Source organism: Trachemys scripta, chromosome 4 (genome assembly GCF_013100865.1).
Source record: "Trachemys scripta elegans isolate TJP31775 chromosome 4, CAS_Tse_1.0, whole genome shotgun sequence".
Taxonomy (NCBI): domain Eukaryota; kingdom Metazoa; phylum Chordata; order Testudines; family Emydidae; genus Trachemys; species Trachemys scripta.
In genome coordinates, this window is record NC_048301.1 from 71,918,740 (window position 1) to 71,941,065 (window position 22,326).

The 22,326-nt window shown below is 50.0% G+C and overlaps 2 protein-coding genes across 5 annotated transcripts in view; one reads left to right on the forward strand and one right to left on the reverse strand.

Annotated features, from left to right (window-relative positions):
- Positions 1-10,927: 10,927 nt before the first annotated feature.
- ZNF408 (zinc finger protein 408) lies at positions 10,928-16,411 on the reverse strand. The gene is made up of 5 exons (XM_034769530.1): positions 16,062-16,411; positions 15,729-15,967; positions 15,183-15,247; positions 14,140-14,456; positions 10,928-12,957 (listed from the first exon to the last, which is right to left on the reverse strand). The coding sequence occupies exons 1-5, from the start codon at positions 16,300-16,302 to the stop codon at positions 10,997-10,999; spliced, it is 2,823 nt and encodes a 940-aa protein (XP_034625421.1). The 5' UTR covers positions 16,303-16,411; the 3' UTR covers positions 10,928-10,996.
- Positions 16,296-22,326, forward strand: part of ARHGAP1 (Rho GTPase activating protein 1) — a 35,971-nt gene continuing 29,940 nt past the window's right edge. Inside the window, exon 1 of one of the 4 annotated variants that reach the window (XM_034769540.1) lies at positions 16,296-16,385. Coding sequence is in view for 1 of the 4 variants with exons in the window: in XM_034769539.1 (XP_034625430.1) it covers positions 19,865-19,868 (4 nt within the window). In the remaining 3 variants the exon portion in view is untranslated. Of the gene's footprint in view, positions 16,386-19,000; positions 19,869-22,248 lie in introns of those variants that run through there. The other 3 variants (XM_034769541.1, XM_034769539.1, XM_034769542.1) reach the window with 3 other exon arrangements.

Below are 22,326 nucleotides of genomic sequence, written 5' to 3' on the forward strand. Positions count from 1 at the left end.
CAGAGCCTGGCTCAATATGAAGCTCTTTGTTATGTCCCTCTGCTCTCATGGAGTATTTTTCCGGTCTGTGCTTTGGATGGATCTTCTAACTAGTGTTTACCTCCATGGGGGGAGTGCAAATATTAGTATTAGGGCAGCCGGAGAAATGACTCTTCGGCCAGGGGTACAAAGAGCAGTTACGTAGGCTCCCTCCCCGACCTGAGAACAGGGGTTCTGGGGAGAAGAGAGTCACACCCTGAGGCATTTGGAGAAATCCCCTAGGACTCCCTTAGGAAAGAGCTGAGATGCCCTGGGTCAGGAAGGTTGTATGATGGGTCAGAGATCAGCCTGGAAACAACCTATGTTACCTAGAGAGCATGAGCAAATCATCCCCAGAGAGAGAGAGAGAGAGAGAGAAATGCAGAGGGGCTGGGGAAGGGAGGAGCGTGAAGGCAAAGGAGAACATACACCATTGGGACAGCTGGGGAAATAGGGCCATGTGCAACAGCCAGAGCCTCTCTGCACAGGGGGAGGTGTCAATAGCATTAGCACACAGTACTTTCTAAGTCCCAGCTGGGGGCAGGAGGATCTTGCCCAGCTGATTAACTGCACGCAGAGGGGGAGGGGGCAGAGGATACTGGTAGGGCCTGGTCTCAGTCCTTGTGCTCTTTCACAGTCCCTACAAGTGTATTTGATTTTTGGGCCTGAGCTCCAGGACTGCAGTGACCTTAGGGCCCCTTTCATTGAGGCAGGATGGTCTGGCCTGACAGGGTGGGAAAGCAGAGCCCCCAGTCTATCACCTCACACCAAAGCACTGGAGGAAGGTTAAGGTTTCTCTATACTATAGCTAGGCCATTCACAGTTGTCTTGCTTATTCTCTCCTGTCTTCCCAAAAGAAAGGAGGCAACTTGGGGTTAGCACAGGGAGTAAGAGACTGAACAGCAGGGAAAGGGAGATTGCAATTTGCAGGTACCTCTGCAACTGTGCCTCACTCCCCAGGAACCGTGGCAGAGGACAGATGCCTGAATCAAACATGGCTATCTCTGTGTCATTAAGGTCACTTTGCAACTGTGTCAATATTTGACAAATGCAGAGAGCTGGGCCAGTCACCTGGAGTTAGAGGAGCAGGAACATACTAAATGTACTAATCTTTCTAGCTTCAAAAACAACCTCCACCCACACAGTTTAGCAGCCGTACTGGGCCCAGCTGCACCCTATTTACATACAAATTACTGAATAAAGGTGCACCCAGCAGTGACAAGATGCCAGCAAAGCATCTGAGATAGGAGAGCCTATCATCTTATTCAACATTAATTCAAACCGGCTTGGACCTGGGACCATTGCCTGGCCTAGTAACTGGCTAAAAGCCCCTAAACTGAGGGGAATGATACGTGACAATGGAATGAGGTATGGGAAAGGGTCTAAGTGGGGAGCCACAAGAAGCAGAAGTAGCAGTATGGTCCTCCTACTGCTTTAATAACATTCCAAAATGGGGAATAAAAACACCAATGACATTCCTAGGTGATAAGAAATAGGGAGGAGCTGGACATCTATGAGGACAGACATATAATACTGCTCTACAGCCAAAATGCTTCTGAAATAAATGTAGTCAAACTTTACTAATTCTGGGTCACTGAGAACGAAAATGATGCTTAAAATTGTTGATTGGCTCTAGTTTTCAAGATATGCTATTGGGTCAGTATATACGACCCTTGACTTGGGAATGGCGGAGGATAAGTGAGTTATAAAGGGAAGGGATCTCAATTTAAACCAGAAATGACTAAAATACATCTTTGACTGGATCTATGAATAAATCTATGACTGGGTTTGGACAGTACTTGCTTTTTAGGCAAAACAATGAATGATGCAATCTGAAGCTGGTATTGCATCATACATGATATGAATTGCATCATGTTATTCCTAGAAGTCATGGATGATGCAATCATAACGAAGCTTACATCACTCTGCTGAACAAATTGCCCTACATCAGCTCTAGAAATCATACAGTGTCGTGCTCTCTCATTTGTCAGTGTTTGATTTTGCAAAGGGACACATTTCTGTTTAGCCAAAATGAGCAGAGATGCCTCGTACTTGTGTGAACAGTGCAGATAACTTCTGCTATGTTTGTGGTGAAGTGACTTTTGCATCACAAAAGCGCAGTATAACCACTATAGTTAAGAAAGCCTATCACCTTTATTTTGGCTGCAAAATTGGAGATCAGGACAAGAGGTGGGCCCCACACATATGCTGCAACACTTGTGCAACAAATCTTCGCCAGTGGTTGAACAGGAAAAGGAAATTTATGCCTTTTGCAGTGTCAATGATTTGGAGAGAGCCAACAGATCATACCAACAATTGTTACTTCTGCATGGTGCCTCCAGTTGGGAAAGGTGTGTCAAAGAATAAAAAGTGGACTGCATTATCCAAACATTCCATCAGCTATACGCCCAGTACCCTACGGAGAAGGGCTGCCGGTTCCTGATGCACCAGAATCATTCTCACTTGAGTCAGATGAAGAAGAGGAAGAGGATGAAACTTCTGGTCCTGAACCGTCAATGTCACAGGACCCACATTTTCTCCCATCCTCCTCCTCTGAACCACACCTCATAACACAAGGTGAACTGAATGACCTTGTCAGGGATTTGGAACTACCCAAGAGTAAGGCAGAGCTGTTGGGCTCCAGACTACAGCAGTGGAATCTCCTGGCAGGTGATGGTAGGGTTTCCATCTTGCGTGACCGCCAAAAGGATCTTGTCCCATTCTTCTTCATGGAAGGTGATCTTGTAGCCTGCAACAACATAGATGGTGTGATGGCAGCCCTCAACATCGTTCACGATCCAGATGAGTGGAGACTGTTCATTGATTCATCGAAGACGAGTCTTAAAGCTGTTTTACTGCATAATGGCAATGTTTTGCCATCAATTCCAGTTGGTCATGCAGTCCATATGAAGGAAACCTATGACAACATGAAACAACTTTTGAGGTGCAAAAACTATGACCAACATCAGTGGCAGCTTTGTGGCGATTTGAAGGTTGTTGCTCTCTTGCTTGGTCTGCAGACTGGATACACAAAGTACTGCTGTTTTCTCTGCGAATGTGATAGTCGTGCAAGAGATTCCCACTACATCAAGAAAGATTGGCCACTCCGACAATCATTGGAGCCTGGGAGGAAAAGTGTTCAGCATCCACCACTTGTTGAATCAAGGAAGATTTTGTTACCACCCTTACACATCAAGCTGGGTCTGATGACGAACTTTGTCAAGGCCATTGACAAAACACAGGCAGCTTTCAAGTACCTCCGTGGAAAATTTCCAAGGTTAAGTGAAGCTAAGATAAAGGAAGGTGTCTTTGTTGGTCCTCAGATTCGTGAACTTCTTCGAGATGATGCATTTGACCATGCACTGCGTGGCAAGGAAAAGACGGCATGGAAAGCCTTCCAGTTAGTGGCAATACATTTTCTCGGAAACAACAAGGCAGACAACTACAGGTTGTTGGTGGAAAACCTCCTCAAGGCATACAAAAGCCTTGGTTGCAACATGTCACTAAAGATACATTTTTTGCACTCTCATCTAGATTTTTTTCCACCAAACTGCGGAGCAGTGAGCAACGAGCACGGTGAGCGATTTCACCAGGACATTGCAACAATGGAGAAACTCTATCAGGGCAAATGGAGCCCATCAATGCTTGCAGACTATTGCTGGACAGTGACAAGAGATGATCCATTTAATGAATACAAGGGACAAGCCAAGAAGCGCCGAGTAGACACTGAATAGGACTAAACTATGTACATAATAGTTTTTTGCCTTTTGTTTCATAATAAATTTTATTTATATAACCCTTTTGCTGATTTTTAAAGTGTTACATAAACAGGAGAGGTGAAATATTATCATGTAAAGCAACCATAAACACATGAAAAGACCTAGGTTTACAATTTATGATTAAAACTCTACTATCTACACAATATACATAGACATAAAATGTAAAAACTTAAATATCTTAGAAACAGTAGCCAATCAGTTGTTTTAATTGTCATATTTGAATTCAGCACATCAAAATACATAATAAGTTGCACATTTTATCTCTGAAGCAGACGACTTCTCAAAAATTGTAGACCAGTGTTATCCAAGTGATACATATACCTATTCTAAGGTCTGGTCTACACTACAAAGTTGGGTCGCGGTAAGCTGCCTTGCATTGACCTAGTTGTGAATGTGTCTATGTTTACATTTGTCTCCTACTGATGTAAGTGCCCAGTTACAGCAACACAGCAACCACCTCCCTTAGTGGTGTTGAGCCATGGTTGGTGTACTGAGGTCAATGCAGTGCAAATTTAGACACTACGTTACCTTTGTCAACTCTCTAACAGTCCTCCAACAGCTATCCCAAAATGCCTGACACTGACCATTCTGGTCACAATTGTGAACTCCACTGCCCAGGGTCAGGCAGACTGGAGGGCCCCTCTCCCTTTTAAAGCCCAGCAAATTTTTGAAATGCTTTTTCCTGATTGTCCAGCTTGGCAAGCACATCTAGCAGCTCCCATTGTTGTGTGCAACTGTCCAAGTGACCATGCCAGCTACATGCTCCAGCCATGCTCCATCCTGGAGTAGAGAGGAGATCTTGGATCTCCTGGGTCTACGGGAAGTAAAGGCTGTGCAAGCACAGATATGGACCAGCCGTAGAAATATCAACATCTATGAGCAGACTGCATGGGGGATGCAGGAGAAAGGGCATGACAGGGATCAGCAGTGTCATGTGAAAGTGAAGGGATTGCATCAGGCATATCAGAAAGCCAGGGAGGCCAACAGTTGATCTGGTGCCAAGCCACAGACCTGCCGCTTTTACAAAGAGCTGTGTGCTATAGTTGGCGGAGACCGCCCTCCCCTGCTCTTCACTATGGATACCTCCAAGAAGCCCAAGCCACAGGCTCCTGGCGTAAACAGCAAAAACAAGGAGGAGGATGAGGGACAGGGAACTGGGGCGGGGGGGGGGGGGGGGAATCCAGCTACACTGTGAGCCAGGACCTCTTTGAGACTCCAATGCAGTCCAATCAGTTGAGCATGGGCAAGCCTGATGCAGGGAAAGGAATCTCAGGTAAGTGTGTAAACGTATGTCCCATTACAACGATGTACTGATGGCGCCCGCAACTCAATAGGACACAGCTATCGAGTTTTCATTAATTCACTCATACTAGAAGAGGTAGTGGTACAACAAAGAGAGGTAGCATTGTTATGTGATTTTCACTCCCCTGTAGAGGTAGGCGGGGGGGGGGGGGGGCTATGCAGAGCAGTTTGTTTATGTACACAGGGATGGGCTCTGAATCCTCCGGAGATTTTGATGAAATTGTCACGGAGGTACTCTGCAATGCTCTCCTGGAGGTTTCTAGGGATGGCAGCCTCAGTTCTTCCTCTGCAGTAGGACACGTTCACACACCAGTCAGTGATAACTTCGGCAGGTACCATTGCAGTACACAGACTAGCAGCATAGGGGCCCAGGTGGCTTTGGGACACCCCCAGCAGCAGTTGTGCTCTCTGTGCCTTTGTTACCCTCAGGAGTGAGATATCCACTACAATCACCACTGCCTGCAGAAAATGGTGCCAGTACTCCGTGCCATTGCCCTATACTCAGTTTCATGCAACTGAGCAATTCCCTGATTTCCCTCACCCCTGCAGCTCACACTCACTGTGGCTGGTGCTGAGTGATGCCATGCACAGGCACTCCCAAGCAGAAGTGTCAACGAGCACGTCTTGTTTAAAGGTTAAGGGGAGCAGGGGAAGGGAGTTCTGAATCTTAAGTTTTGCTTTCTGTTGCGACTAAACTGACAATGGTACCTCTGTGTGTTTTATCTGCAGCTCCTGCGGCCTTGAAGGGGTCCCTCTCCACACTTGCAGAACGCCTGAGCCAGATAAGGAGGAGAAAGAAGAGGACTCAGTATAACATGTTCAATGCGATCCTGCAACCCAGCGCTGCATCACACCATCAGCACTGGGCCTGGAGGGCGAACACTGCAGGCAGCCTGGAGAAGGAAACAGCAGACAGGAGAAAGGCCCAGGAGTCCCAGCAGGAAAAGGAGAGGGAGATGCACCAGGACTTAATAGAGCTTCTCTGGCAGCAAACAGATGCTGCTGACTGTTGTGGACCTACAGGTTCAACAACCATGGGATCCTCTCCCTTTTTAGTCCCTGGAGAACTCCACTACAACACCTCCCTTCACACACCCCCACCCAACATTCCATGTGGTAGTAGGGGGAACATACCTACCCTGCCACATTAAGGACAACCACAACGTCACATACAGCAACCATGGCTTTTGCAGGTTAGTGTATGTGTAGCTAAAATGGACATGAATGTTCTTTCTCCTTAAGTTCTGTTCCATTAATTTAGTAATTTTTTTATGTATTTGCTTTTAAGTTACACAGATTTTTCTGTGCATTGGTTTTGTTAGAGTAAAATTATATTATTTGGAAAATAATTAATCTTTATTAGTTCACAACATATGCTGCAGAGTGCCTTGCAGTTCTGAAAACACTCACTTACTTGTCACACCATAACACAGCTCATAGGATCAGTGACAAAGTGTAATAATCATAAATGAGCACCAAGCACTGCAAAATTAATAGCTGCATTGACAGTGTTCTATTCAGAGGTGTACACCAAGCACCCCACAATTCCTAACAGCCCCAAAACATCAGGGGCAGGTACAGCACAGTACATTACTGTGGCTCACTGTTAAAAGTGCTCTTTGAAGCCTCCCTGAGCCATATAGCTCTGTGCTGAGCTCTTCTAACAGCCCTTGTATCTGGCTGTTCAAACTCCGCTGACAGCTGCTCCACTTCTGTCCTACAGCCCTGTGGCAACTTTCCCCCCTTTGCTTCACAGATCTTATGCAAGACACAGTGGGCTGCTATAACTATTAGGATTTTTTCCCCCGCTGAGATACAATTTTGTAAGTAAACAATGCCAGCGTCCCTTCAATCTACCAAAAGCACATTCAACCATCACCCTGCTTGGGCGCTAGTTGCTTGGTGCTGTTGAGGTAGCTGGTGTATGACTTCAAGAGGCAAGGGAGCAGGGGAGACTGGGTCCCCCCCAAGGTTGCTAGTGGCACTTCAACATTGCCAGTTGTAGCTTTCTGAAAAGTCCTGTGTTCTTAAACATGCACCTTCCTTGAGCAGCCACCATTTTATCCGTGAAGCATCTCCCATGAGCCACCAATGCTTGCATAATCACAGAAAAAAGTAGCCCTCTCTGTTGATCTAATCTGTGGCAAAGTGGCCAGGTGCCAAAATAGGGATTTGAATGCCATCTATTGCTCCACCACAGTTCGGAAACCCCATTGCTGCAAATCCATTCTCTATGTCTTGCACATTGCCAAGAGTCACAGTCCTGGATAACAGGAGATGATTAATGGCCCTGCACACTTGCATGACAAAGTCTCCTGCAGTGGATTTTCCAACTCCAAAATGATTTCCCACTGACTGGTAGCAATCTGGTGTTGCAAGTTTCCCCAGTGTGATTGCCACTTACTTTTCCACTGTCAGTGAAGTTCTCATTTTTGTGTCCCTGCGCTAGAAGGCTTGGGCGAGCTTGGTGCGCAGATCCAGGAATGTGGCCTTGTACATCTGAAAGTTCTGCAGACACTACTCATCATCCCAAGCCTGCATTATGATCTGATCCCACCAATCAGTGCTCATTTCTCAAGCCCAGAAGCAGTGCTCCACCATTTGCAACTGCTCTGCGAACACCATCAGAAACCTTGAATTAGTTCTCACTGTCCCACATTAATTTGTCCTCCAAGAAGCTGTTATGTTCCCCACTGATGCGGTGGTTCTTATGGCTTGGCAAATACCAGAGGATCGTGTGTCCTGTGCTTGCAATGTTTAGGACAATAGTGCAGAGCTGTGCAGGCTCCATGCTTCTGTCAGAAATAGTGGACTGAGAGGACTGCATGGGTATGTGGGCTTTTTAACAAAAGTGTGAAAATTATGGGGTATAGATGACATTATGGGATGGAGACAGTTGCACTCTGAGAACCTGATCCCTTGCTCCCAGTCACCCTGGCACAACTTGTTTCTACCCCACCATGCCTTGCCAAAACTTCTCAAAACACACTGTGCTGGAGGGTGGCAGGTTGCACACTGGGATTGGATGCTCAATTTCAGACTTAAAAGTGGCCTTCTTCAACAACAAAAAAACCCCTTCAAAAACAGACTTCAATGAGAAACTGCAGAACTGGAATTCATTTGCAAACTTGACACCATCAAATTAGGCCTGAATAAAGACTGGGAATGGCTGGGTCACTACAAGAAGTATTGGCCATCCACGCTGATAGAATTGGCATTGTTAGCACTACAAAAAGTAATTTTTACTCTGTTGACATTCACACCTTCTTGTCAACTGTTGGGAATGGGACACACCCACCCTGATTGAATCATTGACCTCCCCCACTTGGTAAGGCAACGCCCATCTTTTCTTGTGCTGTATATTTATGCCTGCCTACTGTAATTTTCCCTCCATACATCTGAAGAAGTGGGTCATAGCCCACGAAAGCTTATGCTCTAATTAATTTGTTAGTCTCTAAGGTGCCACAAGAATCCTCATTGTTTTTACTGATGGGAATAAACACAGATGCAGTGATGGCCAATAAGCCTTTGCTAAAAAAGCTCTGGCCTACCCTGAGCATCTAATAATAGCAACTAATGAAGACTGGCTTCCAGAAGCTCTTTGCCCTCAGTTCACCTCACAGCAAAGGGATACGGGCACTATTCAGTAACAGCCAAGACCAAGGCTGAACTCTTGCCTTCTGCGAGGGCACAAGCGTGGCCTCTTCCTGGATTTGAGGCTAGGACTGCATGATTGCTAGAAAAGGAAAGTACGACCCCCTGTTCACAGGTGCCAGAGTTTCAAAATTAGATTAATGGGCATGGGTTTTGGCTCAGCTGAAATGAAGCCACATCACCCTAGGGAAGAGCCCATTTGTTGCTGTCTTTCACTGGTAGAAATCTTGGTGTAAGGCCATGGGAGACCCCCAGAGCTCAGTTCTCCCATGAGTGACTAGGAAAGAGACCCAAAGCCTTTACACAGCAAAGGGAAAAGGAGCCAGGGGCGGCTCTAGGCACCAGCAAAGCAAGCAGGTGCTTGGGGCAGCACATTTGCAGGGGTGGCAGGGATCCAGCATGGGAGCTGAGAACCAACAGGGGGCCCTGGGAGCTATAGTTCCTTGGTTAGCTCCCTGCCTATACAGCCAGCCCTGGAGCAGGGAAAGAACTACATTTCCCAGCATTCCCTTGGCCACTACCAACAGGAAAGGGAGGTGGAGGGAGTGAAGTAGCTGAAACCTCATGCTGCAGCTTGCTGTGAATGGAGAGCTCACTGCTAGAGCGGGGTGGCCCTGGGAACAAGTGTGCCCAAGGAGTAGAAGGCTTTGGCCCAGCTATCCCCTTCTGAAAACATCCCCAGACTGGATTAGGGATACTGCTGTGACCTCACCTTGCAGCCCCCAAAGAAAGAATTGGGTGGACTAAATGGACAGTGCCCCTCTCTATCTGAAGCCTAGCAAGGGAGGTACGTGGATCCCACTAGAATTTAAAATGAAAAGTAAGGGAAGGGAGGCTCTGGACCCGGGCAGCTTTAGATACAGAAGCAGGCACATAGGAGGATTTTCACATCTGAGCCATGGAAGCAGAAAATGATTTTTCCTTTCCAGATTTAGCTAATATTCAGAATGGGAATCTAGCCCCTGCCCTCCAGATTTGAACACCTCAACATTCAGGAGTGCTTAAGCTCAATTCGGGCAGCTGTTACTTCATTTCTCCCAAATCAAATATACTGATCCACTGTAACTTGCTGTAGAAAAAGTAGGATAAAATTGAGCAAGAAATGCTCCCCAGTGGTTATTAGGACTGGAATTGCTATTTTCAACAGCCATTGCCATTTTTGTTGTTGTTGGTTTATTTGTTTAAAAGGAAGACAGTGATATTGCATTGGCAAATTCCCCATAGAAACAAAGAATGGAACAAAAGAATAATAAAGGCACCTTAACTTTTCCTCATTTATGGAGGACAGTCTTATAATATGCTTCCAGATATCCTCCAATCACACAAGCTGAAAATTGTTCCACTTTACTGCAGTTCTGTAATCATATGGGAACCAATCCTGTCTGTGTTCTGTGCACATCTAAAATTCCTGCTCAATGACCCACCCTGGGAGCGAGTTACCAGTGACCCAGGGCTGGAGCGGAAGGAGGGTACAGTTGGCAGGGGAGAGCCCAGGGCTGGGGCAGCAGGTGGAAGGGGGAGAGCCCAGGCCTGAGGCGCAGGGGGGGTGGGGAGGGGGGGGGTTGGGGGGGCAGCCAAACATTTTTTTGCTTGGGGCGGCAAAAAACCTAGAGCCAGCCCTGAGCACTGCAGAGCAATGATGCTCATTTAACCCTTAAGTAGTCTGGGGACAGGACAGCAGGGGCACTGTCTTTTGCATTAGTTATAAGTGGGATTTCCTCGGTAATGAGTTTCTCACCCCATCAGCCAGTGTTTTCTTTTCACCAGGCCCAGCACACACAGATTTCCAGCAGAGAGGGGCAGCTGGCAGAGTCCTGAGTTAGTGATATTTAGGGCTTGTCTATACTTAAAACACTGCAGTGGTGCAGCTGTAGCTCTTCAGTGAAGACACTAATTATGCCGATGGTAGGGGTTCTCCCATTAATGTAGGTAATCCACCTCCCTGAGAGACAGTAACTAAGTCAACAGGAGAATTCTCCCATCAACCTAGCGCTGACTATGCCGTATTTTTCACATCCCTGAGCGACATAGTTACACCAACCTCATTTCCTAGTGTAGACCAGGCCTTATGTCACACCCTCCTGACCTCTCCACGAACAGGTGTGAAGCACTGCTGGTCACTCATCCTGCTTGGTAGGGCCTGGTCTTCCAGCACCACAGACAACACACACAAGTTAGAAAATAGATTTTATATTCTGTATAGCTGTAGAGAAGTCAAACAGGGGTTGGGAAGAGGCTGGGTGTCAGGTCCCTGTCTCTACCTCCACCACCTCAGCTACAGCACCGAAACCCACGCCCTCCTGGATGACCACCACGTCACTGGGGGAGCCTTCGTCCTGCATGATGATACATTTGTGTTCATGCTCAGAGATTGTGATCTCAATGATGTCATTGTTCGTTTCCAGGTGCCCAGCAGGGGCTGCGCTGCCCAGCACCCTGCGCACCCCAGACTCGGGGGGGCTGCCTGGGGGCTGGTAAGTGGCAATGTAATGCCCGTTGGCAGTTATCATAAGCTCTGCCTCATTTATTGGTGCTTGCATCTCCACTGACTGCACCATGAGTACTGTAGGCTCCTCAGTACCCGCCTCCTGAGGGACCTTCCTCTTGAGCCTCTTTCTTGCAGCCTTTGGCATGTCCATGCCCAGCAAGACAGCAGCCTCCACCAGCTTAATGGAGTCTCTGGCCCCCTTGTGGGTGACCTTGTGGCGCTTGAGGCTCTGCAGAAGGGTATAGCCCATGCCACAGACATCACACTTGTAAGGCATGTCCTCCAGGTGGGATTTCTGGTGCCGGCGCAGCTTGGTGGCCAGCGTGTATGCCTTGCCACACTGCTCGCACTTGAAAGGGCGCTCGCCGGTATGGAGGCGCTCATGGGCCCGCAGCGTGTGGGGGTCCTTCAGCGCCTTGCCACATACCGTGCACAGGTGGGCCTCCCCAGTGTGGGAGATGAGGTGCCGCCGCAGCTCTGGCAGCTGGGGAAAGGCGTCCCCACAGAAGCGACACTTGTAGGGCTTCTCGCCGGTGTGGAGCCGCAGGTGGCCCCGCAGGTTGCCCTGCTGCCGGAAGTCCTTGCCACAGTAGGGGCAGATGTAGGGCTTCTCCCCAGTGTGCAGGCGCATGTGGTTGCGCAGGGAGCCAGGGTTGGCCAGGTAACGCTCACAGATGGCACACTTGCATACCTTGGGGTTGGCTAGGTTGAGCTCCTTCATGAGGTGGATCTTCCTGTGGATGCGGAGAGAGGGCCGGCGGGCGAATGTCTTGCCGCACTCCTCACAGGCAAAGGGCCGCTCGCCCGTGTGCAGCACCTCGTGCTCCCTCAGGTCCCGCTTAGTGCCATAGGCCTTGTCACACTGCTTGCACTGGAAGGGGCGCACACCCCGATGGAAGAGCACATGGGCCTTGAAGCTCTCCTCAGAGCTGTAGCTCTTGCCACATTCAGTGCACAGGAAAGGCTTGTAGCCAGTGTGGGTGAACCTGTGTTTCTTGAGGTGGCAGAGCTGGAGGAAGGCCTTGCCGCACTCCCCACAGCGATACCTGCGCTCACCAGCCTCATCCCCACGTGGCAGGGACTTCTGCTGAGATACACCCAGGCTCCCAGAAGGCCCCTCCTCCAGTGCAATACTGACCTCGACTTCTGGGTACTTGTCCAGCTCATCAGGACCATCAGACAGGCCCTTCTTCCTTTGCTCCAGGGGCTCTAGTTTGGAATGGCCTTTGGAAATCTGCCCTACTTTCTTGTGTGTCTCTGCACCACCTCCCTCGGAAGTGCTTGGGCTCTTGGCCTCCTGCCCAGATACCCTAGCATTGCACTCCTGTAAGCACTGGCCGGTCAGTGCATGCACCTTGCGTGGCTTCCCAGCCAAGCGAGCGCTGAGTCGAACCCCATTTGGGGGAGACAATGGCAGATGGAGCTTCCCACGACATGCCTCTTTTGGCTCCCCATCTGCTCTCTCAGCCTTGGGTTGGGGGTCCATCTCCTTGACCGAGTCCTCCTTGCATCTTCTGTTAGCCTTAGCTGCTGAGGTGCTCTCACGGTGCTGGTTCTCTTTCCTCTGCACCTTGGTTTCCCCAGACTCATGTCCAGGGGTCATGCTTTCCTCCTCCTTCCTGCTGTTGTCTTGCAGCCTGTGGGAATGTTTGGCTGGCTGCCTCCTGCCTTCGGCTCTAGTTTCATTCTCCATCACCTTGGAGTTATCAGGATCCCCTGCACAGACACACAACAGGGGGAAAAATCAACACTGGCTATTGGAAGACAACAGGCTTGTGCTGTCTGGAACACAGAAAATGGAGGAACTCAGAGACAGACACTCCACCCTACCCAGGAACATCAAGCATCTGGCTCCTAGATGCCTCTCTCCAAACAGGGGAGGGATTTCAACCCCAGCACATCCAGGCAGGACTTTGGGGAGCTGTGTCATGGCTGGTAAGGCTAGGAACTGCAACATTCTCCATTCTGCATTGCCACTTCCTGAAGTGATGTAGGGTTAGGGTGTCAGTCACAGGGCCCAGGGGGCTGCAGGGCCAGAGTGTTGGCCATTGAGTCCCAGCTTTAGTATGTCTTCTGGACTCCTCAAAAATGGATAGTTCTACACAAACACTAACCGCAAGGGGACATTCAGAACAGGAGGAGGAGAATGCAGCTGTGATTAGAGCCATGAAGAGTCACTTCTGTGTGATATAAAAACAACAAGGAGTCTGGTGGCACCTTAAAGACTAACAGATTTATTTGGGCATAAGCTTTCGTGGGTAAAAACCTCACTTCTTCAGATGTTTTTACCCACGAAAGCTTATGCCCAAATAAATCTGTTAGTCTTTAAGGTGCCACCAGACTCCTTGTTGTTTTTGTAGATACAGACTAACACGGCTACCTTCTGTGTGATATGTAGTTACAGCCACTTTAGAGACAGCAGCCCACCTCCCACCTGGGTATCTGACCAGTAACAAAATAGACAAGTCCCCATTACACCTCCATAATGCTCACGATGGAGATAGGCTAAATATCCCACAACCGAGGCAGATTCTTCCTCTTTCCTGGCACACTAGACAGTATCCTCCTCCCCATACTATACCCTCCTCTTCTGAGAGAGTGGGGAAGGCAGGGCAGCATTACTTCCCCATTCCCAAGGGGAGGGGCCTCAATCCCTACAACAATGGTGTGGGAGGAATCGCTTATTGAATTTATAGGTCCCTCCAAATTCTCCCCCAGGGGTTCGCAATCCCTAAAGCCTGCCTTATTCTGGGACTGCACCAATGCTCCAAGCTCTGAAGACACTTTGGTTATGGGGTCCCCAGAATCACAGAATGATCTTTGCCTAACAGCACTGTAGTCATAGCCTTTTCATAAGAGGAGAACAAGGTTTGCATATATCCTGTGAAAGGAACGTACCTGCAAAGGGTTCTGATGCATTCCCACATGGAGAGGCTCCTTCCCTTTGCACCACAGCCTCTGGAGTTGCTGTCTCTGTCACAGCTGCCACTGCCAGCTGCCCCTTTGGCTTCTTCTCATCAGGAACAGCTATCCCCTCTGATACGTTCTGCAGCATTCTCCCCTCCACTTGGGCAGGACCAGCTTGGGCCTCTGTAGGCCAGTACAGCAACTCAGTGCCTGCAGCGATAGGATGCCGCACTCGGATGTGGAGCCTTCCACTGATCCACACCAAAGCCACGTTTGCCTCATCCTCCCCCCGGCCTCGCTTCACCAAGCTGCAAGACACCAAGCTCAATGTCAACACCCACTTGGGGCACATGGAGATCCTATTGCCTTCAATGGGAGTGCCAAGCTCTGAAGGATCAAACTTTAGTTAACTGAGAAGAGTCCCCCTAGGAAATAAGCCCTTTAACTGCCTACAAGAGGCCCCTGATGTTATTATCAAGACATGTTCTGAATTCTTGGGCTGCGTGTAGCTCCAAACTAGTTCTAGAATAAAGCTCTCTATGACTCCTTAAAACACTCTTCACCAGGTCTCTAGGTCACTTTAGCTTTCCAGATGGGTCACTGGGAGGCCCTGCTACAGAAACAAACTCTCTCCACACAGACAGCCAAGAATCCATCGTTCCCCTTACATACATGAGGAAAGAGTGAGATCACATTTACACAGCATCTTTCATCCCAAAGAAGCCCTTATACAGCCAGGGAGCATTTCACCCACCCCTGAAATGCAGCCAACTGTGGGGCAGAACATGGAAGATGGCACCTTCCAGCAATGCAACATTCAACTAGGGCACAGAACTGACCCATGATGAGTTACCAACACCATATTCTGAAGCACCTGGGCTATTTTTTTGGAAGTCTGCCATCAGTGTATTGGCCAAGCCTGACACTACCTAGTGAGACCACCCCACAGTGTTACAGTGGCTACAGATCCTCTCTTTACACTAACAGTATGTCCCAAAGGGAACTCCCATGTTGTTCCATATACAGCTACTAACCTCCTCCAGCTAGAGCTCCTCACACAAATGGATTCATCACTGCAGCAGCAGCCAGACTGAATTGCCTGAAAAGCAAAATGAATTCAGAATAGGCCTACAAGCCCAGTGGCTGCCCCCTAATTGGGAGTTGGCTGATGCTCCTAGCCCTTCCTGTAACCAGTCTCTGTAGCGACTCAGGCACTCAGATCCCATAGTGATGGATAGACAATAAGGACCTGAATAAAAGTGAGGCCTGACACCTAGTGTTGGGTGCTTGCAGACTCCCCCGCCACACTGGAAATGCGGAGGCAAATGCTGCACATGGGAGCCAGGCACTGGGCAGTAGAGAACAAAGAGCTTCAGCAGACGGTTCACAGCTGGACATCTGGGTTCTTTAGCAGGACAGCGCCAGGCTGTGCACCTGGGCTGAGACCTTAGTCTTTCCCCCTTCCCTTTCTTTCGTGATAAGCCTCTGTGGTGGACAGTGAGTCCTGCCCGCCCCACTTAGCTGGGTGCTACTGGAGCTGCGCTGGGTTTTGCCTGTCAGGCCCCCCAGCCCTACCGTACCTCCGAGGGCGCTGTCTCTGCCGCACAGTCCAGCTCCCCCTCCGCCCGGGGCCCGAAGAGCGCTCCCGGCGGCAGGGCTCTCCCCACGCACCAGACGCCCATGCCCGGTTCCTGGGCGAGGGAGGGCCCCAGGGCCAGTCCGGGAGGGAGGCTCCGCAGGGCTCCGCAGGACGCGCCAGGCTGCGCGGGCGGGTCTCGGATCCGCCCCGGGTGGCCGCGGACGGGGCGCTGCTCACGGCCTGCGGGGAGACAAGGGAGCGGCGGCGTTACATGGGAGGCGCAGGCCCCAGGGCAGCCCCCGCTTTCCCGGCCAGCGCCGGCCGTGCCACTCACCGAGCTGGCTCCGGTCCATGCCGGCCCGGGGCCGGATCCTGCCGCTGCACCGCAGAGGCGCGCGCCGGCCCGGTTCCGGTCGGGAGCGGCCGGAACCGAGAACAGGGTCCCCGCTCCTGGCTGCCCCCTTTGGGGCGGAACCATCCGCGGAGCCGACGGCCGCGTCCGGACGACTTTCTCTCGGAACCCAGAAGGCGTCGGGGACCGGAAGTGGAGAATGGGGGTGGGCCGCCGTTTCCATGGAGAGAGGATTCCTCTTCCGGTTCGGAGGCGGATGTTTATGAGCAGGTTTGACAGGCGGGAACGTCCGGGAGCGGCCGACTGGTGAGGGGGCGGAAGCGGCGGTCGCGGTGTCGCGGGAGGAGCCGGGGCGGGGGTCGGTAGGGGCGGCGCCGGCCTGCGGGGTTCGGGTCCGGGCGGGGAGCGGAGCGGAGCGCGGCGTGGCGGTTGGAGTGGGGCACTGGCCGCCCGGACTCCTGGGTTCTCCCCGTGGCTTGGCCCGGGACCGCGCTGTCAGCGGGCAGTGCCGCGGTGTCGGGCCGGGGGCTGAGGGGATCGCGGTTCTCGCTCCCCGCGCGGGGAGACGGGGGGTGAGGGAGCTGACGTCCGCAAAGCTGCCGGCGCGGGGGAGCGGCGCGGGGCTGTCGATAGGTAGATTGGCGGGTGTCTGTCCCTTGGAAGGGGCTTGGCTTAGGAGTCCGGGTTGGTTTTATCCCTTTCTGCTCGGGGAGAACTGGGCCGTGTGTGGGGCTTGGCAGGCCGGGAGCTGCGGAGCTGTCTACTATGCGCTGGGGCTGCACCCAGGTCCACCATTCCGGGCGGGAGCGAGGCCTTAGACCTTTTAGTTTTCTTTTTAAAAATAAGGAAATTCCCAGGCAAAAAGTTGTTCACGCTGCAAATAGAGATCTCCTAGTTTGCATTTCTAGTCTCAGAATGTCGTTGTTATATTAAAAAAAAGGTTAGGCAGATTTGGCGGTAAGTGGTCAGCCCCAGGCAGAGATCACTCTTTGTACCCTTTGGATGGGGTGTACTCAGAATACTCACTGGCCACCGCTTTTTTAGAGGGAGAAGACCAGAAAATGTTTTTTCTATCCTCCCTTTGGCTACTCAGACATTGTGCCTTTCCCTGGCTTCCTTTGCACTTTCAAAGTTTAAGTATCTAGGTCACCTTCCTTGAACACCCCTCCCGCTTGAGGAAAGCTGCAAATAGGGTAGGGAAGAGCAGGGTTAGAGGCTAGCCCAATGGGTTTGTATTGGAACAGGGTGGAGAGCGGATACAGAATGGGAGCAGAACTTGTTCAGATAAGGAAATCAGCACTAACAATGCTCAGGGCCCCAAGGCTGGCTAATGCCCAGGTTTACAGTGCTAAAGGGAATTGAAGGCCTTTTAATGGATCATTTATGAACTCTTGGATTCAGGAGAGTTTCCTGAGGCTTGGGCAGTGATAGACCAAAATCCACTATTTAACAGAGCCAGGATGCTCTGCTGAGGTGGTGGTGATGATGATGATGATACAGCTGTTGATGGGTAGATTGGGGGGTGGAGGGTGCGGGGTGCCTGTGTCTTGGAAGGGGCTTGGTTTAGAAGCCTGGGTTGATTTTATTCCTTTGTGCTTGGGGAGAACTGTGTGAGGCTTGGCAGGCCGGTGAGTGCTGGTGAGTGCAGACTAGTGAGCCTAGAGGGCAGAAGAAGTTCTAGAATCTCAGTTTGATGGAGGGGGAGTCAGACGTGCTGGGTAGGAGAGTTCAGGTTTAAGGATGTGCTGGAGCTCTGTAAGGAGAAGACTGTTTCTGTGTAGGACAGAAGCAAAGATCAGGAACTGTAATATGCTTCAGTTTTCCCCAAAGTATTTGTCAAAGATCCACATTCACAATTAAAATTTGGAACACAAGATAGACTGGGGTACTGGGGAGACAACAGGAGATTAAGGGACACTGCGAGGGAAATGTCTCTTCTGGATCAGGTGCCCAGGAGGTCACTTTATATTGTTGTTCATACATATATGGGATTTGAATACGGGATCAAACCCTGGTGTAAGCTCAGGCTGCTCTGTTGAAATCGGTGAAGATGCACTGCCTTCTGTAGTGCTGAATTTGGAACATAGACATTGTCATACTGAAGCAGACCCAAGGTCCATCTAGTCCAATATTCTGTCTCCAATAGTAGCTAGAACCGAATGCTTCAGATGCAAGTGTAAGAACTCTGCAGTAGGAAGATGTGGTACAATATCCACCTGCCCTCTGCCCCATTAGGTCTCATCCTGAACTCTAATGGTTAGATTTTTCTTAAGCTGTGACGCATGAGGTTTAATATCCTTTCCAACTTTTTGTTAGCATTAACAGTTAGAATTCCTGATATTCTTGTTTTTCATATAAATGTCCATTCCCTTTTTGAATCTTGCTGTCTGAATCTTTAATTTGGCTCAAGCTAGCCAGGTTTGCAGAGGAGGCTGAGCTACAAGGGGGTAGGTCAGAAGGAACTGGGTTTGTGGCTGGCACATGACTCCAGTTCCTCAGAAATTCAGCAAAACTTGTGTGGTGGGTGGGTCCGGAGGGAAACAGATAAGCAGCCTGTGCAGCTTGTGCTGAGACTCTGAGGGATAAACCTGAGTTCAGCTTTTCTGCTTCCTTCCTGGTCTCTGCTAGGTTAGAGGGTCTTTGCTTGTTTGGCGTCTCTCTCTCAGGGTGATACCTCTGCAGGTGTAGTCAGCTGAGAGTTAGAGCTAACCACTCCTAAACTTCGAGGTGGGGGATGGGCAGGATATTGTCACTGGGGGTTGGGCATCATGGACTCTGGAACTCATTCTTGCAGTGCCTGAATTGGTTGGTTTCAAGGCATATCTGTTTTTCCAGGCTCTTTCAGAGAGACTGGGCTAGTTCAGTGGTGAGTTATAAGTCCTGGTATGTTGAATGGGCTGTGAGGGTGATGTTGACGCTGAACTGGGTAAAAAAAAATTCTGTGTATATTTGTATAAAAATTGCTAACATCTTTGCCCACAGTAATGGGTTAGGGACCTTCTCTGACTTGTAAGGCAAAATAATTATGTGTGCAGCAGAGATTAAACTGGCAGGAGTTATAGAGCAAGGACAGAGAAATAACTCAAAGGGCCCTAGAATTTTTATCCATATTGGGTCTGGCAGTTGCTGACTAACATGAGATGTGGTTGAGGAAGGAGAATTGCTTCTTTGCTTGATGATGTATTTCTTCTTTAATGTATTAAACTACATGTCAAAAGCAGTTGGTGTTGTAGATGAGCGTTCTTTGGTGTAGAGTATTATATTGAAATAAATAATGCAGCTGGGAGAAAAATGACCAAACCTCAGATTCAGTTGGAGGGGGAAGCCTGGGGAGCAAAAATAGCTGAGAACCTGGTGGAGAAGGCAGCAAATGAGACAAGTTTGTGATGTGATAGTGCTGCAAAAAAGCCAGTGTCAGTAAGAGGTTATGTATGCAGAGACTTCAGAGGAACAGAGAGGGGTTATTCCTTGGGGAGACCCCATGGGGATCTTGCATTAAGTTCTAGGCTCCGCAATCCCAGAGCCCTCCCATTCCAAAGCAAGGAGAGGGGTGGGGTGGGGTGCACTGCTTTGGGAAGACCTCCCTGGGGGTACTGCACTCAGCGCTGGGTACCTCAGTATTGGAAGGGATCCTGAAAAGCATCTTAGAAATTCTCAGGGGGAAGAGGGACTAACTCACAAAGAGATGATGCAAGTTCAGTCTGCTACCCCTTGAATCTCCATGGCAAGGGTTTCTCTGTCACGTGGAGCCTGAACCCATTCTCCGGACTTGGGGAGCTGTCTGCATGTGTAAGGGCTGGGAAGTTCAACCTCTGACGCGAAGGCTGGGGAGGGCTCTTCTTGGGTGGGAATATCAGCGATCACGCAGGGCACTGAGGCCCTCTTTTACTGCAGAACTATAAGGAACCTAGACACTGCTGCACTCTATGCCATGTGGTGCCAGCACTGGAGACCCCACCAGTGAGAGGAGCCTGCTAATGTGGAATCCACTTGATGTTGGCTTTTAAACCAATAACTTGGGCCTGTGGCTCAGTGCTGCAAGCTGTTCCTGAAGCCAGGCTGTGGCACTCCCTATGGTGAGGACTAAGGGAACCCAGCTCCATGCTGCCCCTGGGCCAGCACCACCTCTGCCTGGTAGAATTTGGTCTTAGTCCCTAAGATGTAGAGGACTCCTGTCAAAGGCGTCCCACTGATCTAGGGGGTGGCAGCAGTTAAGACTGAACCCGAATTCCCTCCATTCCTATTAAAATTGCTGTGAGTTAAGACAGCAGCTTGCAGGGATCTACGGTCTGAGATGGGACCAGCTGAGGACAGTTTCCATGCAACCTCCAGGGTTATCAGACTTCACACCTGAGTGTCTGCTGGATTATTGGGGAAATTATACCGGTGCTAGGGATTCTATAATCAGACTGAATCACTGCAAATGCTGGCTGCAGTTGCTATAGAAACTGAATCTGTTGTTGCTAGGTGTGGGGAGCTGGTTATCATTTGACTACAGCTGCTGCATAGTTCCAGCATTAGGTCATGGTCCAGAGGAGTGTAGTGTCCTGCTCCATGTCCCTACTGAGATCCAAGGGAAGGTCAGGCAGCTCTTCCAGCTTTCAGGAGGGGGGCAGGGAACAGTTTTGCTTGGCTCTCTAGCTGACTGCAGATCTGTCAGGCCCTGCATAGTTTCTGATTTGCCTCGAAGATCCTCTGCCCATATATGTCTGTCTCTCTCTGGTTATGGGAATCTGACTTGACTTGCAATAGCTCCCAGACATCAGGGAGCCAAGGACGAGTTAAAGACTGTCTCTGAGTTCCTAGGGAAGAGATTAGGAAGGGTCAGTGCTCCCAACACCCCCTGCCAAAGGGAGGGGACAAACTCTCAAGGTTCTAACTAATGCCCTGGCAAAATCCCCACCCCAAACCTGGCAATGGGTGTAGCCCCAAGTATATGAGCAAGACTCTCTAGAGTTTGGAATGTCACCCTGGTCACACTAACTGTTCGTAGGCTTCTTGGATCTCACAAGCAGCTGTAGGAACTTGGAATTCAAAACATCAAGCTACTCCCCCTTCCTGCACTCCAGGAAAAAGCCACCTTGGGTCTATAACCACAGCTTCCTTTGTTAGTTTTCAAGCAAGGTCATGTGTTCTGCTGCTGTTTAGTTCCCAGCCACTTTATTCTGGGCATTCACACACAAACAAGACTCTTTCCCATCCCAGAACCCGTCCTTCTACAGCCTGCACATGCCTGAGTTCCCCTCTGAACCACCCCCAGGATGTGTGCATCCCTGTGAATGGCAGGTGCCTCAATGGCTGCAGTACTACAAAGCCACCTCAGCCCCCACCCATGGTCTTAACAGTGGTGTCATCGTTGGCCTTGTTTTGTTATAGCTCCCTTTGGGATGCAGCCTGCTGGCCGCAGAATTCTCATCTTCATGGTGCTGCAAATATTAGTTCCTGAGAGCAGGATCAGTACCTCGGTCCCCCATCCATCAGCTTCCTGCATATCACCAGGGCATCGGCATTAAACTCAATCCTCTGTTTCTTAGAGGGCTCCCTTAAGAAATAGGAACCTTCTGAAGATCTGCTGCTTTAGTTCAGTTTTGGGGTAGCACACACGTTTTACCCCAGGTGAGATTGAGGAAAAAGTCTCAGCAGCAGCAATTGATTCTCGTCCCCTGGAATCTCCAAACTCCCTAGCCTCCTCAGTGTTGTGGCACAGCCTATGCAGTGCTGCCTGCATCTGGTTATTGTGCTATGGAAATAACATGAGGTGTATCCTAGCCTCTTGCCCTATGTGTTGGGATGAGAGAGAAGGGTTTTGCTGTGTGTGATGCTAAACGGAGAATGGTTGTGTGAGGGGAGGGGGGTTGGCGTTCTCCTTGCATTTTAGTCCAGTCAGTGAAATCAAGCTGCCCCCAACAGGATTTTGTTTCTAATGCACTGAAGCACCCATATGTGCCAGTGCAGATAGCTGTTAAGAGCCCCCTGACCCTCCCTGATAGCTAGGGGACATGAAATCTGGGAAAGTTTCCAGAGCAGGGCCCTGCTGTGCAAGCAGCTGGGCCCAATGCCAGCTCCACTGGTGCAGGGAGGAGCGTTGTTGTGTGGAAATAATGGCTGGTACAGTCAGTCTATCAGGGAGGGACTGGTATAGCCTGTCACCTTCCCTTGTATCTCAGTGTCTCTCCCAAATTGAGTACTCTGGGCGGGGAGAACAGTCAGGCCACAGCTGGACTCAGGGCAGAGACTCACTGGAAGG